Raw genomic sequence first — 17,436 nt, forward strand, 5'->3', positions numbered from 1 at the left:
GGGGCCTTTTCCGTCGCGCTCCCCGGGGCCCTCTCCGTCGCGCTCCCCGGGGCCCTCTCCGGGGCCCTCTCCGTCGCCCTCCCCGGGGCCCTCTCCGTCGCCCTTCCCGGGGCCCTCTCCGTCGCCCTCCCCATGGCCCTCTCCGTCGCCCTCCCCGGGGCCCTCTCCGTTGCCCTCCCCGATTCCTTTTTCCGCTTTGACCCTCCCTGGGGCCCTCTCCGTCGCCCTCCCCGGGGCCCTCTCCGTCGCCCTTCCCGGGGCCCTCTCCGTCGCCCTTCCCGGGGCCCTCTCCGTCGCCCTTCCCGGGGCCCTCTCCATCGCTCTCTCCGTCGGCCTCTCCAGGGCCCTCTCCGTCGCCCTCCACGGGGCCCTCTCCGTCGCCTCCACGGGGCCCTCTCCGTGGCCCTCCCTGATTTTTCCTTTTTCAGCTTTGACCCTCCCTGGGGCCCTCTCCGTCGCCCTCCCCATGGCTCTCTGTGTCGCCCTCCCCGAGGCCCTCTCCGTGGCCCTCCCAGATTTCCTTTTTCAGCTTTGACCCTCCCCGGGGCCCTCTCCGCCGCCCTCCCCGTCGCCCATCCCGGGGCCCTCTCCGTCGCCCGTCCTGGGGCCCTCTCCATCGCCTTCCCCGTCGCCCTCTCCGATTCCTTTTTCCACTTTGACCCTCCCTGGGGCCCTCTCCGTCGCCCTCTCCGTCGCCCTCCCCGATTCGTTTTTCCACTTTGACCCTCCACGGGGCCCTCTCCATCGCCTCCCCGAGGCCCTCTCCGTGGCCCTCCCCGATTTCCTTTTTCAGCTTTGACCCTCCCCGGGGCCCTCTCCGTCGCCCTCTCCACTTCCTTTTTCCACTTTGACCCTCCCCGGGGGCCCACTCCGTCGCCCTCCCCGGGGGCCCACTCCGTCGCCCTCCCCGGGGGCCCACTCCGTCGCCCTCCCCGGGGGCCCACTCCGTCACCCTCCCCGGGGGCCCTCTCCGTCGCCCTCCCCGGGGGCCCTCTCCGTCGTCCTCCCCGGGGGCCCTCTCCGTCGCCCTCCCCGATTTCTTTTTCCGCTGTGACCCTCCCTGGGGCCCTCTCCGTCGCCCTCCCCGTGGCCCTCTCCGTCGCCCTCTCCGTGGCCCTCCCCGGGGCCCTCTACGTCGCCCTCCCCGGGGCCCTCTCCGTCGCCCTCCCCGGGGCCCTCTCCGTCGCCCTCCCCGGGGCCCTCTCCGTCGCCCTCCCCGATTCCTTTTTCCGCTTTGACCCTCCCCGTGGCCCTCTCCGTCGCCCTCCCCGGGGCCCTCTCCGTCGCCCTCCCCGGGGGCCCTCTCCGTCGCCCTCCCCGGGGGCCCTCTCCGTCGCCCTCCCCGGGGGCCCTCTCCGTCGCCCTCTCCGTCGCCCTGCCCGGGGGCCCTCTCCGTCGCCCTGCCCGGGGGCCCTCTCCGTCGCCCTGCCCGGGGGCCCTCTCCGTCGCCCTGCCCGGGGGCCCTCTCCGTCGCCCTCCCCGGGGCCCTCTCCGTCGCCCTCCCCGGGGCCCTCTCCGTCGCCCTCCCCGGGGCCCTCTCCGTGGCCCTCTCCGTCGTTGTATCAGTACTTTTAGGCCCCCTGCACACAGGTGCATATTTCGCAGCGGGATTTCCAGCAGAGTTTCCGCCCGTGCCCGCTGCCATAGGATTGCATTAGTTAATACGGCCCCATGCAGACGGCCGCAGTTTGACCGCATTAAAACTCACGCGGTAAACAAATCGCGGTCCGTCTTAATTCTGTACGAGGCACCGCTGACACGCCGGCTCTGCGCATGTGCGGCAGCTGGGACATAGCAGAGCGGGGGAGGAGACGCTGCAGAACTCTCACAGCGAGCCCGACCCGGCCGTCTGCTCGAGCCCTTAAGCGGGTTTCTCTGCAGCGCGTTGCGCCTGCTCTGCTGGTTTTACTCCTCATCAGCCTTTGTATCTCCTCACCATCTTTTGGAGTCGTTGTGCCTCGAGCCATTCTTCGCTTCCCCCCCCCCCCCCCCACCGCGCACTTGTTGTACCAGTAGCGCCTCCGACATACACTTGTACCCCTACACACATCCCCCAGGGAGCGGCCTCCCTCCTGTAATGTGAGTCCTATAACATGGCGTGAAGCCCTAATGCCGGGCGCTGCAGAAACCCAATGACTGAGATAGGATCTACTAGATGGAAGTCAAGAAGAGGAGATGAAAGCCTGGCGATGCCAAGTATGTTGTTTGTACCGGCCGCTCAGGAGGTGTCGGGCCCCCGAGAAGGCCAGACGGCCCCCCGGCGCTCCCCTTCCGCTCTCCGTCAGGTTCATTTAGTCTCTTGGGCATTTAACCGAAAGACCCATAATATTTCCTTGGCTCTTCGCCTGGAGATTTGGCCTGGAGGGTTCAAGGGCAGCAAAAACACCACTTTGTTATGGTGGCGCGGCGCCACGTGGCGCGAACCCCTCCTGATTCTTGGCCCTGGCTCTGAGGGGCTTTATACAAGGATGGATCTCTCTCCTGTTGTGGCAGAGAGTAGAGCAAGGATTGCAGAAGGTGACCAGACATCCTGATTTAGGCAGGACAGTCCCGCTTTGCGGACCTGTGCCCGGGCTTTTACCAGGACCCCAGCGGGCAGCCATTTGTCCTGCTTTCAGGACGTCTGGTCACCATTCTAGTGATTACCAGTCAGGGTGCCATGGCTCCCCGGCCGGTAATCACTCTGCAGTACCGCGGGCCGGATGCAGACACTGTCGGCAGTGTGAGCATCCGGGATCCTCCTCCCCTTAGCACCTCTCTTCTTTGGTTCCCCAAGAGAGCAGAGGGCAAGAGGCGCTGCAGCAGGAGCACACACTTCCAGCTGCTGGCAGCAGCGCTGGGAGAAGTGTTAGAGCTGTGAAGACCAGGAAGAGGTAAATATGTGGATCTTAGAGGGAGTTATTGCTATAGGGCAACTGTAGGGGTTCACTATTATTGCTGGCTGGCGCTACTGTGGGGGGGGGGGGGGGGGTCCGTAATATTGCTGGGGCTACTGTGGGGGGGGGGTCCGTATTATTGCTGGGGCTACTGTGGGGGGGGGGGCACTGCTATTGCTGGGGCTACTGTGGGAGGGGGGCAGTATTATTGCTGGGGCTACTGTGGGGGGTGGGGGGCAGTATTACTGCTGGGGCTACTGTGGGGGGGGGCACTGCTATTGCTAGGGCTACTGGGGGGGGGCACGGCTATTGCTGGGGCTACTGTGGGGGGGCCGTATTATTGCTGGGGCTACTGTGTGGGGGGGCACTGCTATTGCTGGGGCTACTGGGGGGGGGCACGGCTATTGCTGGGGCTACTGTGGGGGGGCAGTATTACTGCTGGGGCTACTGTGGGGGGGGGGGCACTGCTATTGCTGGGGCTACTGGGGGGGGGCACGGCTATTGCTGGGGCTACTGGGGGGGCCGTATTATTGCTGGGGCTACTGTGGGGGTCACTGTTGCTAGGAATACTATGGGGGGGGGTTACTGTTATTGCTGGGGAAACTGTGGGGGGGGCACTATTATTGCTGGGGCTACTGGTGGGTTCACTATTATTGCTGGGGCTCCTATAGGGGACACTATTACTCCTGTGAATACTGTGGGGGGTCGCTATCATTCCTGGGGCTACTGGTGGGTTCACTATTATTGCTGGGGCTCCTATAGGGGACACTATTACTCCTGTGAATACTGTGGGGGTCGCTATCATTCCTGGGGCTACTGGTGGGTTCACTATTATTGCTGGGGCTCCTATAGGGGACACTATTACTCCTGTGAATACTGTGTGGGGGTCGCTATCATTCCTGGGGCTACTGGTGGGTTCACTATTATTGCTGGGGCTCCTATAGGGGACACTATTACTCCTGTGAATACTGTGGGGGGGTCACTATCATTCCTGGGGCTACTGGTGGGTTCACTATTATTGCTGGGGCTCCTATAGGGGACACTATTACTCCTGTGAATAATGTGGGGGTCGTTATCATTCCTGGGGCTACTGGTGGGTTCACTATTATTGCTGGGGCTCCTATAGGGGACACTATTACTCCTGTGAATACTGTGTGGGGGTCGCTATCATTCCTGGGGCTACTGGTGGGTTCACTATTATTGCTGGGGCTCCTATAGGGGACACTATTACTCCTGTGAATACTGTGTGGGGGTCACTATCATTCCTGGGGCTACTGGTGGGTTCACTATTATTGCTGGGGCTCCTATAGGGGACACTATTACTCCTGTGAATACTGTGTGGGGGTCGCTATCATTCCTGGGGCTACTGGTGGGTTCACTATTATTGCTGGGGCTCCTATAGGGGACACTATTACTCCTGTGAATACTGTGTGGGGGTCGCTATCATTCCTGGGGCTACTGGTGGGTTCACTATTATTGCTGGGGCTCCTATAGGGGACACTATTACTCCTGTGAATACTGTGGGGGTTGCTATCATTCCTGGGGCTACTGGTGGGTTCACTATTATTGCTGGGGCTCCTATAGGGGACACTATTACTCCTGTGAATACTGTGGGGGTCGCTATCATTCCTGGGGCTACTGGTGGGTTCACTATTATTGCTGGGGCTCCTATAGGGGACACTATTACTCCTGTGAATACTGTGTGGGGGTCGCTATCATTCCTGGGGCTACTGGTGGGCTCACTATTATTGCTGGGGCTCCTATAGGGGACACTATTGCTCCTGTGAATACTGTGTGGGGGTCGCTATCATTCCTGGGGATACTGGTGGGTTCACTATTATTGCTGGGGCTCCTATAGGGGACACTATTGCTCCTGTGAATACTGTGTGGGGGTCGCTATCATTCCTGGGGCTACTGGTGGGTTCACTATTATTGCTGGGGCTCCTATAGGGGACACTATTACTACTGGGAATACTGTGGGGGTCGCTATCATTCCTAGGGCTACTGGTGGGTTCACTATTATTGCTGGGGCTCCTATAGGGGACACTATTACTCCTGTGAATACTGTGGGGGTCGCTATCATTCCTGGGGCTACTGGTGGGTTCACTATTATTGCTGGGGCTCCTATAGGGGACACTATTACTCCTGTGAATACTGTGGGGGTCGCTATCATTCCTGGGGCTACTGGTGGGTTCACTATTATTGCTGGGGCTCCTATAGGGGACACTATTACTCCTGGGAATACTGTGTGGGGGTCGCTATCATTCCTGGAGCTACTGGTGGGTTCACTATTATTGCTGGGGCTCCTATAGGGGACACTATTACTCCTGTGAATACTGTGGGGGTCGCTATCATTCCTGGGGCTACTGGTGGGTTCACTATTATTGCTGGGGCTCCTATAGGGGACACTATTGCTCCTGTGAATACTGTGTGGGGGTCGCTATCATTCCTGGGGATACTGGTGGGTTCACTATTATTGCTGGGGCTCCTATAGGGGACACTATTGCTCCTGTGAATACTGTGTGGGGGTCGCTATCATTCCTGGGGCTACTGGTGGGTTCACTATTATTGCTGGGGCTCCTATAGGGGACACTATTACTCCTGTGAATACTGTGGGGGTCGCTATCATTCCTGGGGCTACTGGTGGGTTCACTATTATTGCTGGGGCTCCTATAGGGGACACTATTACTCCTGGGAATACTGTGTGGGGGTCGCTATCATTCCTGGGGCTACTGGTGGGTTCACTATTATTGCTGGGGCTCCTATAGGGGACACTATTACTCCTGGGAATACTGTGTGGGGGTCGCTATCATTCCTGGGGCTACTGGTGGGTTCACTATTATTGCTGGGGCTCCTATAGGGGACACTATTACTACTGGGAATACTGTGGGGGTTGCTATTTTTGCTGGTGCTGGTATAGAGCTACTATTACTACTGGGGCTGCTCCGCACGTGGCAGCGTACCTCAAGATGACCTGAGGTATGTTTACATGGGTGGAAATGCTGTGGAACGTCCGCCGCGAATTCTGCATCTAACAGTCACAATTTGTACCATTTGTGCGCATTTTGACTGGACATCAGCTGCGCCCCCGCAGTGGATGTCATACTGTGCGGCGCTCCCCTCACCTCCTCCGAAGGCTTCCCGCTGTCAGCGCTCCCCGGCTAATGGTTCCCAGCAGCCTGTAGCGGCCTCACCAGCGTCACCTGACCAGGCCGCTGGGTACCGGGAGCGCTGACAGCGTGAAGCCTTCGGAGGAGGTGAGGAGGAGCGCCGCATAGTCTGACATCAGCTGCGGGGAAGCGGGCACAGATTGTGACTGCTTTTTGGATGCAGAAATGCTGTGGAATTTGCTGCCATCACTCCGGGGGGCCGGGGGGCATCGGAGGATTGCTGCATCGGAGGATCGCAAAGTTTCTCTCATTGTTTTTAATGGGAGACCTGGCATCATGTGCACCTAGAACGCAGCGCGATACCGCGATGGGCGCAGCGAGGGCACGCAGTAAGATGATTCCCGCATCGCTCATGTGTTTTCCAAAGAACAGGCTTCATATTTGTGCGTCTCGGAACGGACAGATCTCACGCGATTTTTCTCGCCTGTGTGAAGCCTCATCTGTGATATCAGTGGACATGTGCGGGAAAAAAACGGAACCAGATCCGGATACGCAGGAAGTACGGAGATTCGTGGCGCATGCACACAGGCGTAAACGCGCACCGCACTACCGAGCGAACGCAGCACGCTGGTCTCTACGGGATAATTCACGGGTGCGGGCCTGCCACGTGATTATAAAGTCAGTTGGCCTAAATAATCGTGCAGCGACCGCGCCGGATACGGAGGCGTTTACTGGAATCCATGCCTTCGGTCGCCCTGTTCACAGAAACACGCAACGTGTGACACGCGGAGCAATTTGGTCCCCGAGTATGATGTGTGTTCAGGGCTGCATGGACCCGTGTGAATGAGCCCCACGGGGTGCGCGGCGCACTGGGAGAACAAGATGTCCTTTATGGCGGCATTACGGATGACTCTGGATTATCGCATTCGCCGTCCCACCGGCCTGCGTAGACACAGGAATTGTGAACCATGGGACGCTGGATCTTTCCTGGCGCCCGCTATCCGCCCGCTAGCTCATTGGCTTTTCGTGGGGGTTTTGGCGCGGGCCGGCGATTACTTCTGTGCAGGTAAAAACGACCTCCCTCCATTTTCCCCTACTGTGAAGCCCGCCCTCGGTGCGCACAAGACGGCAGCGTCCAGATTCTGCAGCGGCGGGGGCCGCGGTGTAATCGGGTGTGTAATACGTGGGGGCCGGAGCAGCAGCTGGATTCCCTCTAATGAGACTTAATTAACGGACGCGCAGCTTATTTCGTCCCCCCCCCACGACTGGCACTTAACCCATCGCTGGCCGCCCTGTATAGATAGATGCCGCAGCCCTGGTACAATGTGACAGGACTTCATAAACGTCCCCTATCGCCATACGCTGCCCTGACCTGCAGGGGCGCTGTGCCACCATGTAGTATATAGAAGAGCCCCCCAGCGGCGGAGCTGCGCGCTGCAGGAGAATTTGAATTCAACTCTGTTTTTTCAAATGGGAAGGCGGCCGTTCTAGCGGATCCGATTCCGTGCCGGCGCAACGCACAGCCAGCCGCAGCAAAGTGCGGACGTGCGCCATTCTGTGGGGACTGGCTGCCCTCGTTAATCACAGATGGGAAGATGGCGTCCGGAGGGACTTCTCACTGCTAAGAGATCCCTCAGTGAAGAAAGACCCCGGACGTCACGCCATTCACCAGCTCTGGCCTCACGGAACTCCGAAACCAATACGGCCAAACTGACATCACATGACCCCTTCCCACATAGCCAGAGCTGGATTCAAAATGGCCGCTGAAAATTTGCTCCACCAAAAATGCCGCTTGGCTCCCACATTGGAAGTCAATCTTCTCAGCATGACCCCGATAAGCAGCTGTGTCCAGACTTTTGCCTCGCCCTGTACATTATAATTTATTATAGCTTAGTGATGACGTTATTTTGTGTTTTTTGCCTCAATCACGTGTTTCACAGTTTGCTTATTCGCCTTTGATCAGGTTCCCTGGGGATCTCGCCCCCTTAGGTACGTGCTGCCGCCCACGGTCGCCCCCCTTAGGTACGTGCCGCCGCCCGCGGTCGCCCCCCTTAGGTACGTGCCGCCGCCCGCGGTCGCTCCCCTTAGGTACGTGCCGCCGCCCGCGGTCGCTCCCCTTAGGTACGTGCCGCCGCCCGCGGTCGCTCCCCATAGGTACGTGCCGCCGCCCGCGGTCGCTCCCCTTAGGTACGTGCCGCCGCCCGCGGTCGCTCCCCTTAGGTACGTGCCGCCGCCCGCGGTCGCTCCCCTTAGGTACGTGCCGCCGCCCGCGGTCGCTCCCCTTAGGTACGTGCCGCCGCCCGCGGTCGCTCCCCTTAGGTACGTGCCGCCGCCCACGGTCGCCCCCTTAGGTACGTGCCGCCGGCCAAGGTCGCCCCCCTTAGGTACGTGCCGCCGGCCAAGGTCGCCCCCCTTAGGTACGTGCCGCCGCCCACGGTCGCCCTCTTAGGTACGTGCCGCCGCCCACGGTCGCCCCCCCTTAGGTACGTGCCACCGCCCACGGTCGCCCCCCCTTAGGTACGTGCCGCCGCCCACAGTCGCCCTCTTAGGTACGTGCCGCCGCCCACGGTCGCCCCCCTTAGGTACGTGCCGCCGCCCACGGTCGCCCCCCTTAGGTACGTGCCGCCGCCCACGGTCGCCCCCCTTAGGTACGTGCCGCCGCCCACGGTCGCCCCCCTTAGGTACGTGCCGCCGCCCACGGTCGCCCTCTTAGGTACGTGCCGCCGCCCACGGTCGCCCTCTTAGGTACGTGCCGCAGACATCCTATTTTCCTGCATATTTGCGCACCAAAGGTCCTCATGGAATCCAGTGGGGGGAGGGGTGCGCGAAGTTGAACGCGATACACGATGAGATGCGTGAAACACCACATAATGGCGCTGCAGAAAGAACGTCTGGATCTGACAAGCGGTCTATTTGTTTGCCGTGCGCCAATCAAGGGGGGCAGTAAAATAAACCAATGCGCGTTCAACAAACCATGTTCTGTGCGCAAATTCGCTGCATGTGCGCCCGCGGGAAACCAGCATAACGGGTTTTCCGGGACTAATGATTAATGAGCCGGCCTCAGGACAGATCAGTGGGGGTCTGCCCCTCGGGACCCCCGCCGCTCAGCCACACTCATTGATCTACTCCAGCAGACGCCATCGCTATGCAATGAATGGGGTCCCGCAGCCCACCAATCACATGAGGGCAGCCATTAAAGGGAGGAGCTTCCTGCGCTACGCACACTGAAGCGCAGAACGCGCAAAATTCAAAATTGAGCGATAATCATTCCGTGCGAATGCAAAAAATCGTTTACCTTTCATTCGCTCCTCGTTGTCGGCCCCATCGCTGCATGGCGGGATTCTCTCAGAGCGTTACGTAGGAGGTCCAGCGGGCACGTCTGTGTAAACGCTCTGCATCGGCGCCAACGACCTCAGCGGTGACCTCGGCGCTCCTGCAGAGCATTTAGACGACTCTAATTCCGTCTCAACGGAACGATACAGCGAAAAGCCGATCACTGGGGGGCTGTGAATGGCTGGAAGTCATAAACCAGGGGGGAGGGGCCCTTATAAATATCCTGAAATCATGTACTTCCTACACTGGTCAGTAGGGCTAATAGTCAGACACAGCTCACCTCCTCCCCTCCCTGCACACTAACCACTAAGCATAGTAATAGTCTGGCACTTCCTGTTCTGCAGAGGAAACTTTTCAGCTGTCATCTCGTTATCATCATAGACAGGATTACACTGAGACGACCCACCATTCACAATAGTCACAGCTCACCTCCTCCCCTCCCTGTACAGACAGGATTACACTGAGAGGGTACACCTATATATAGATAACACAGGATCCACCATTCACAATAGTCACAGCTCACCTCCTCCCCTTCCTGTACAGGCAGGATTACACTGAGAGGAGACGCCTATATATAGATAACATACGATAGGAGCCACCATTCACAATAGTCACAGCTCACCTCCTCCCCTCCCTGTACAGGCAGGATTACACTGAGAGGAGATACCTATATATAGATAACATAGGAGCCACCATTCACAAGTCACAGCTCACCTCCTCCCCTCCCTGTAGAGACAGGATTACACTGAGAAGAGACACCTATATATAGATAACACAGGATCCACCATTCACAATAGTCACAGCTCACCTCCTCCCCTTCCTGTACAGGCAGGATTACACTGAGAGGAGACGCCTATATATAGATAACATACGATAGGAGCCACCATTCACAATAGTCACAGCTCACCTCCTCCCCTCCCTGTAGAGACAGGATTACACTGAGAAGAGACACCTATATATAGATAACACAGGACCACCATTCACAATAGTTACAGCTCACCTCCTCCCCTTCCTGTACAGACAGGATTACACTGAGAGGAGATACCTATATATAGATAACACAGGAGCCACCATTCACAATAGTCACAGCTGACCTCCTCCCCTCCCTGTAGAGACAGCATTACACTGAGAAGAGACACCTATATATAGATAACACAGGGTCCACCATTCACAATAGTCACAGCTCACCTCCTCCCCTCCCTGTACAGACAGGATTACACTGAGAGGAGATGCCTATATATAGATAACACGGGAGCCACCTTTCACATCAGTCACAGCTCACCTCCTCACCTCCCTGCACAGGCAGGATTACACTGAGAGGAGACAGCTATATATAGATAACACAGGGTCCACCATTCACAATTTTCACAGCTTACCTCCTCCCCTTCCTGTACAGACAGGATTACACTGAGAGGAGACAGCTATATATAGATAACACAGGGTCCACCATTCACAATAGTCACAGCTCACCTCCTCCCCTCCCTGCACAGACAGGATTACACGGAGAGGAGACACCTATATATAGATAACACCGGAGCCACCATACACAATAGTCACAGCTCACCTCCTCCCCTCCCTGCACAGACAGGATTACACTGAGAGGAGACATTTATATATAGATAACACAGGATCCACCATTCACAAAAGTCACAGCATACCTCCTCCCCTCCCTGTACAGACAGGATTACACTGAGAGGAGACACCTATATATAGATAACACAGGATCCACCATTCACAAAAGTCACAGCTCACCTCCTCCCCTACCTGTACAGACAGGATTACACTGAGAGGAGAGACCTATATATAGATAACATACGGTAGGAGCCACCATTCACAATAGTCACAGCTCACCTCCTCCCCTCCCTGTACAGACAGGATTACACTGAGGGGAGACACCTATATATAGATAACATACGGTAGGAGCCACCATTCACAATAGTCACAGGTCACCTCCTCCCCTCCCTGTACAGGCAGGATTACACTGAGAGGAGACACCTATATATAGATAACACAGGATCCACCAATCACAATAGTCACAGCTTACCTCCTCGCCTCCCTGTACAGACAGCATTACACTGAGAGGAGACACGTATATATAGATAACACAGGTCCCACCGTTAACAATAGTCACAGCTCACCTCCTCCCCTCCCTGTACAGAGAGGATTACACTGAGAGGAAACACCTATATATAGATAACATACGATAGGAGCTACCACTCACAATAGTCACAGCTTACTTCCTCCCCTCCCTGTACAGGCAGGATTACACTGAGAGGAGACACCTATATATAGAGAACACAGGACCCACCATTCACAATAGTCACAGCTCACCTCCTCCCCTCCCTGCACAGGTCACAGCATATGCTCTCCACATTCTCTCATAGAATTCAATAGGGGATGGTGACAGCTTACCTCATCCCCTCCCTGCACAGGTCACAGGGCATGCTCTCCACCCTCTCTCATAGAATTCAATAGGGGATGGTCACAGCTCACCTCCTCCCCTCCCTGCACATGTCACAGGGCATGCTTTCCACACTCTCTCATAGAATTCAATAGGAGATGGTCACAGATAATCTCCCCTCTCTGCAAAGGTCTCAGGGCATGCTCTCCATACTCTCCCATAGAATTGAATAGGGGATGGTCACAGCTCACCTCTCCAACCTGTACAGGTCACAGGGCATGCTCTCTTCACTCTCTCACAGAATTCAATAGGGGATGGTCACAGCTCACCACCTCTCCTCCCTGCACAGGTCACAGGACATGCTTTACACACTCTCTCATGGAATTCAATAGGGAATGGTCACAGGTCACCTCCTCTCCTCCCTGCATAGGTCACAGGGCATGCTCTCCACACTCTTTCATAGAATTCAATAGGATATGGTCACAGCTCAACTCCTCTCCAACCTGTACAGGTCACAGGGCATGCTTTCCCTCTCTCTCATAGAATTCAATAGGAGATGGTCACTGATAATCTCCCCTCTCTGCAAAGGTCACAGGGCATGCTCTCCACACTCTCCCATAGAATTCAATAAGGGATGGTCACAGCTCACCTCTCCAACCTTGTACAGGTCACAGGGCATGCTTTCTTCACTCCTTCATAGAATTCAATAGGGTATGGTCACAGCTCACCTCCTCCCCTCCCTGCACAGGTCACAGGGCATGCTCTCCACAGTCATAGAATTCAATAGGAGATGGTCACAGCTCACCTCCTCTCCAACCTGTACAGGTCACAGGGCATGCTCTCCACAATCTTTCATAGAATTCAATAGGGGATGGTGACTGCTCACCTCCTCCCCTCCCTGCACAGGTCACAGACCATGCTATCCACACTCTCTCATAGAATTCAATGGGATGTGGTCACAGCTCACCACTTCTCCTTCCTGCACAGGTCGCAGGGCATGCTCTCCACACTCTGTCATAGAATTCAATAAGGGATGGTCACAGCTCACCTTCTCCCCTACCTGCACAGGTCACAGGGCATGCTCTCCACACTCTTTCATATAATTCAATAGGGAATGGTGACTGCTCCCCTCCCTGCACAGGTCATGCTCTCCACACTGTTTCATAGAATTCAATAGGGGATGGGGATGGGGATGGGAATGGGAATGGGAATGGTGACTGCTCCCCTCCTCCCCTTCCTGCACAGGTCACAGACCATGCTATCCACACTCTCTTATAGAATTCAATGGGGTGTGGTCACAGCTCCCCTCCTCCCCTCCCTGCACAGGTCACAGGGCATGCTCTTCACACTCTTTCATAGAATTCAATAGGGGATAGTCACAGCTCACCTTCTCCCCTCCCTGCACGTGTCACAGGGCATGCTCTCCACATTCTTTCATAGAATTCTATAGGGGATGGTCACAGCTCACCTCCTCCCCTCCCTGCACAGGTCACAGAGCATGATCTCCACACTCTCTTATAGAATTCAATAGGGTATGATCACAGCTCCCCTCCTCCCCTCCTTGCACATGTCACAGGGCATGCTCTCCACACTCTCTTATAGATTTCCCTAGAAATAACATGGCGCTCAAGTAAACAGAACTGCTGCTGTGCGGCTCCGGAGTTACCTCCAGTCTGCAGGGACTTCTATCTCCCTGCTGAGTTCCATCATGCATTCTACTCCATTCACCTCTGAAGCAGCAGGAGGCGGTATGCTGACGGGGGCCCCTACTGGCCAGAGTGCGCAGGTGCACTCGCCCCTAGAGCGGACAGTGTCAATGCTTCATTGTGGCGGCTCCCAGGGCGACTGCAGAGCGGCCCTCTGGAATGATGCCCTCCCCTCCTCCTTCTACCTTTCTGGGGGGACGGGGCAGATAGCGGGACAGATAGAAAGGCCAGGGGGCTTCTGGAAGACAAGGGGGGATTCTTCAGTCCTCGCCGCCCCTTCTTCTGGCTTTAAGTGTTTTGTCCTCTTCCAAGTTGGTTGAGATACCAAAAAGGAAGAGGTCAGAAGTTCCTTCCCTTTGTGTGGTGGTGCGGGGGGCTCGGGGGGCTCCGGGGGGCTCGGCGCTTTCACTGCAACAAGGGCTGAATAGAAAGTAGAGTAGAGCAAGTGCTGCGGCGCGGCGGATGGGGGGCCGCCCTGTGAATGCAGATTGGAGGGGGGACAGAGACTTTGGACTTGCTTGTTTCAGTCACTGTGAAAGCCTGTCAGGCTGGCAGATAAACGATGTGTCGCCCTTTCAAGTAATGTACACTTCCGCAGGGCGCTATTGTCCCGGGCGGATTTATATCAGGAACCAGTAACCCGCTCCCCCTTTCCCCCCTCTCTCTCTCATCCGCCCCTGAAATGCTGCAGCTCCTGCGCTCAGCTTCCAGGGGTCAGAACGCCAGCGAGAGCCGCACGGAGCGCACCTGAGGGGCTCATCCCTTCCATCGCGCCGGGAGGAGCTGGTCCTGCTGTTCATAGACCGATGGGGCTGTGTGTGGTAGGTCACCGTGTCGTCACCAGAGGGGGCACAACCTGCCACCTGAGGGCCACATACGCCCATCATGCCATTCTCTGTGGCCACTGATCATCAAGCTGGCACTATTGTGAGGCACTGTGAAGCTGCTACTGTTGAGGGGCAATCTGTGTAGCTGGCTTGGTTGTGAGGGGCACTGTGTGGTTGAAACTGTTGGGGAGGGCGCTGTGGTTGGCACTGTTGGGAGGCACTGTCAAGCATGGCACTGTCAAGCATGGCACTGTTGGGAGCACTCTGTGTAGCTGGCACTGTTGTGAGGGACACTGTGTGGTTGGCACTGTTGGGAAGGACTGTAGCTGGCACTGTGTGGCTGGCACTGTTGTGAGGGACACTGTAGCTGACACTTTTAGGGGGGCACTCTGTGTAGCTGGCACTTTTAGGGGGGCTCTCTGTGTAGCTGGCACTGTGGGGAGAGCACTCTGTAGCTGGCACTGTGTGGGCCACTGTGTAGCTGGCACTGTGGGGGGCACTCTGCGTAGCCTGGCACTGTTGGGAATCACTCTGCGTAGCTGGCACTGTTGAGGGGGGGGGCACTCTGCGTAGCTGGCACTGTTGGGAGGCACTCTGTGTAGCTGGCACTGTTGGGAGGCACTCTGCGTAGCTGGCACTGTTGGGGGGGGCACTCTGCGTAGCTGGCACTGTTGGGAGGCACTCTGCGTAACTGGCACTGTTGGGAGGCACTCTGCGTAGCTGGCACTGTTGGGGGGGCACTCTGCGTAGCTGGCACTGTTGGGGGGGCACTCTGCGTAGCTGGCACTGTTGGGGGGGCACTGTGCGTAGCTGGCACTGTTGGGAGGCACTCTGCGTAGCTGGCATTATTGGGGGGGCCTTCTGCGTAGCTGGCACTGTTGGGAGGCACTCTGCGTAGCTGGCACTGTTGGGAGGCACTCTGCGTAGCTGGCACTGTTGGGGGGGGCACTCTGCGTAGCTGGTACTGTTGGGGGGGCACTCTGCGTAGCTGGCACTGTTGGGAGGCACTCTGCGTAGCTGGCACTGTTGGGGGGGCACTCTGCGTAGCTGGCATTGTTGGGGGGGCACTCTGCATAGCTGGCACTGTTGGGGGGGCACTCTGCGTAGCTGGCACTGTTGGGGGGGCACTCTGCGTAGCTGGCACTGTTGGGGGGCACTCTGCGCAGCTGGCACTGTTGGGGGGGCACTCTGCGCAGCTGGCACTGTTGGGGGGGGCACTCTGCGTAGCTGGCACTGTTGGGGGGGGCACTGTGTCCAGTCCTGTAAGGAAACCTCCCCCAACTTTCTAGCCTGTGGGGTTGTTCGGCAGCCGGCTGTCTTGATGCACTCAGAAAGTCTTGCTCTTGGTCGGATGATGGAAGATACGGATGGAGGACGCCGCCGCTGCGCCGCTGGGAGGGGCGGAGCCAGGAGAATCCTAAACTTGTGGCTTTCACTCCAGTCATCTTTAGTATAAGTCTTGGTAAATTTGCCCCTTTTGGGTTTTCAGAATCTCAGGATCTCTGGTTGCTGAGGGCTTGTTACAATTGTATCTAATCCTCTCCGGACTGGAAACAATGTAACAACCCTCACTTGTCTGGACCTCCCTACCTGCTCCCCTGGCACGTTGCGAGCGCATGCGTAATGTTAATCTCGTATTAATAGACATCACTGTAGCCGTCCGTGTGGCATCTGCACTAAAATACAACATGCTGCCACTTGTGCCCGCAGGTGTGAAGGAAACTTCCAAACCACGCGCCCTTCAATGCCCGTGGATCATCCACACGGACGGCGATCATGGAATCCGCATATGACATCCAGTCATGTGGGACCGGCGTAAAGGGTTTGCAGCTTCCAGATGTAAATAAGCGCGTCTCATTCACTGACAGCAAACGGAGATGACGGGTTTACGTGTGGCGTGGAGGCGCTGCCAGGCTGGCACCTCATAGCACATCTGTTGCTGGGACAGGGGCGACAGCTAGCCTGTAGTTACAGTGTGGAGCCCAGAGGATACAACTGTAGCAAACCCTCAGCTGTGGAAGCAGGCCAGCCCAGCTAGTGATTAGGAACATTCTTGTTTGTCAGCAATCAGAGATCTTGAAATTAGTGAGGAAACACAAAGCATCAGATTCACTACTGCGATCCCATGCGGACGGGCGGACGGAGTGATAATCCTGCCGTGTAAATGCTAAATAACCGTTTACTCTTCGTTCGCTTCTCGCCGGCGGCTTTCAGTTGACATAAAAGCTACATTGCGGGATTCTCGCTGCGTGTAAACGCTGCCTGCTCAGCGCGTCCGGCGGTGACGTCTGTGTAAACGCTCTGCACGGACACCAACGACCTCAGCGGTGACCTCGGCGCTCGTATATAGTCAGCTGTCGGCCCGTGTAAATGGGACCTTAAAGTGCGCAGATTTATCCCAGCGCCTCTGCAGGACAATAAGTGCGCTGACTGACGGTATACCGCTACTGCCTTGGTTTTAGAGTCGCCATATCGCTTTTACGCCTCGCCCTTTTTCACCAAGTTACACCCCTTACGATAACTTCACACGGCCGACTGTGATATCGGGCCTGAGGCGCCAACATGCGATTTCCCCGTTTTGATATAAAACCGCCTTGCATCACTTCAGGGGAGTAGCGATCCGCCGCAGCAGCGGTCAGGGCTTTTAGTGGGGAGACCCCGCATGGCTCCGCGCTCTGAGCGCATGATGTGAGGCAGCCGCCGCCCCCACTGAAAACAATGGCTGATGCGATGCAAAGGCGCGGACATGTGTACGACCGCACTGCAAAGCACGGCTTCACATTGGTAGATCTGGGCGTCTCGCAATCCACAAATCTCGCCCGATTTTAAAAGTCTGATTAAAAGCTGCTTTCAAAGTGTCCAAAAATGTCTAAAAACACGCGATAAATGTGACGCAAAGCGTATAAAACAGGTTTCTGGCGCAGTTTCCACGATAGTATTTCTACTGCAGTATAAGAGAAAGTTGCGGAATATTTCATTCTACTGCACGGAGGCTCCACGTCCGGAGAGCGGGCAGCGGACAAGATGCGATGTAGCAGAGCTGAATGCGTGGGGGCTTCCTTTGGTTGGTTCTATCTCCCTGTCTGCACAGGATGGCATTTCTCTACTGATAGTGGACACGCCCCCTGTCATTAACACCCCGCCCCCAAAAGAAGCGATTGTTCTGCTGCAGACCCCGGCATG

The 17,436-nt window shown here is 56.8% G+C and overlaps 1 protein-coding gene across 4 annotated transcripts in view; it reads left to right on the forward strand.

Annotated features, from left to right (window-relative positions):
* Positions 1 to 17,436, forward strand: part of SLC6A9 (solute carrier family 6 member 9) — a 163,011-nt gene that overhangs the window by 81,240 nt on the left and 64,335 nt on the right. Inside the window, exon 1 of one of the 4 annotated variants that reach the window (XM_066598022.1) lies at positions 2,076 to 2,196. The exons of 2 other annotated variants lie outside the window; for them this stretch is intronic. In XM_066598022.1, coding sequence (XP_066454119.1) covers positions 2,176 to 2,196 — 21 coding nt within the window. In that variant the 5' untranslated portion in view covers positions 2,076 to 2,175. Of the gene's footprint in view, positions 1 to 2,075; positions 2,197 to 14,151; positions 14,248 to 17,436 lie in introns of those variants that run through there. One more of the 4 variants, XM_066598024.1, reaches the window with a different exon arrangement.

Source organism: Eleutherodactylus coqui, chromosome 3 (assembly GCF_035609145.1).
Source record: "Eleutherodactylus coqui strain aEleCoq1 chromosome 3, aEleCoq1.hap1, whole genome shotgun sequence".
Lineage (NCBI taxonomy): Eukaryota > Metazoa > Chordata > Amphibia > Anura > Eleutherodactylidae > Eleutherodactylus > Eleutherodactylus coqui.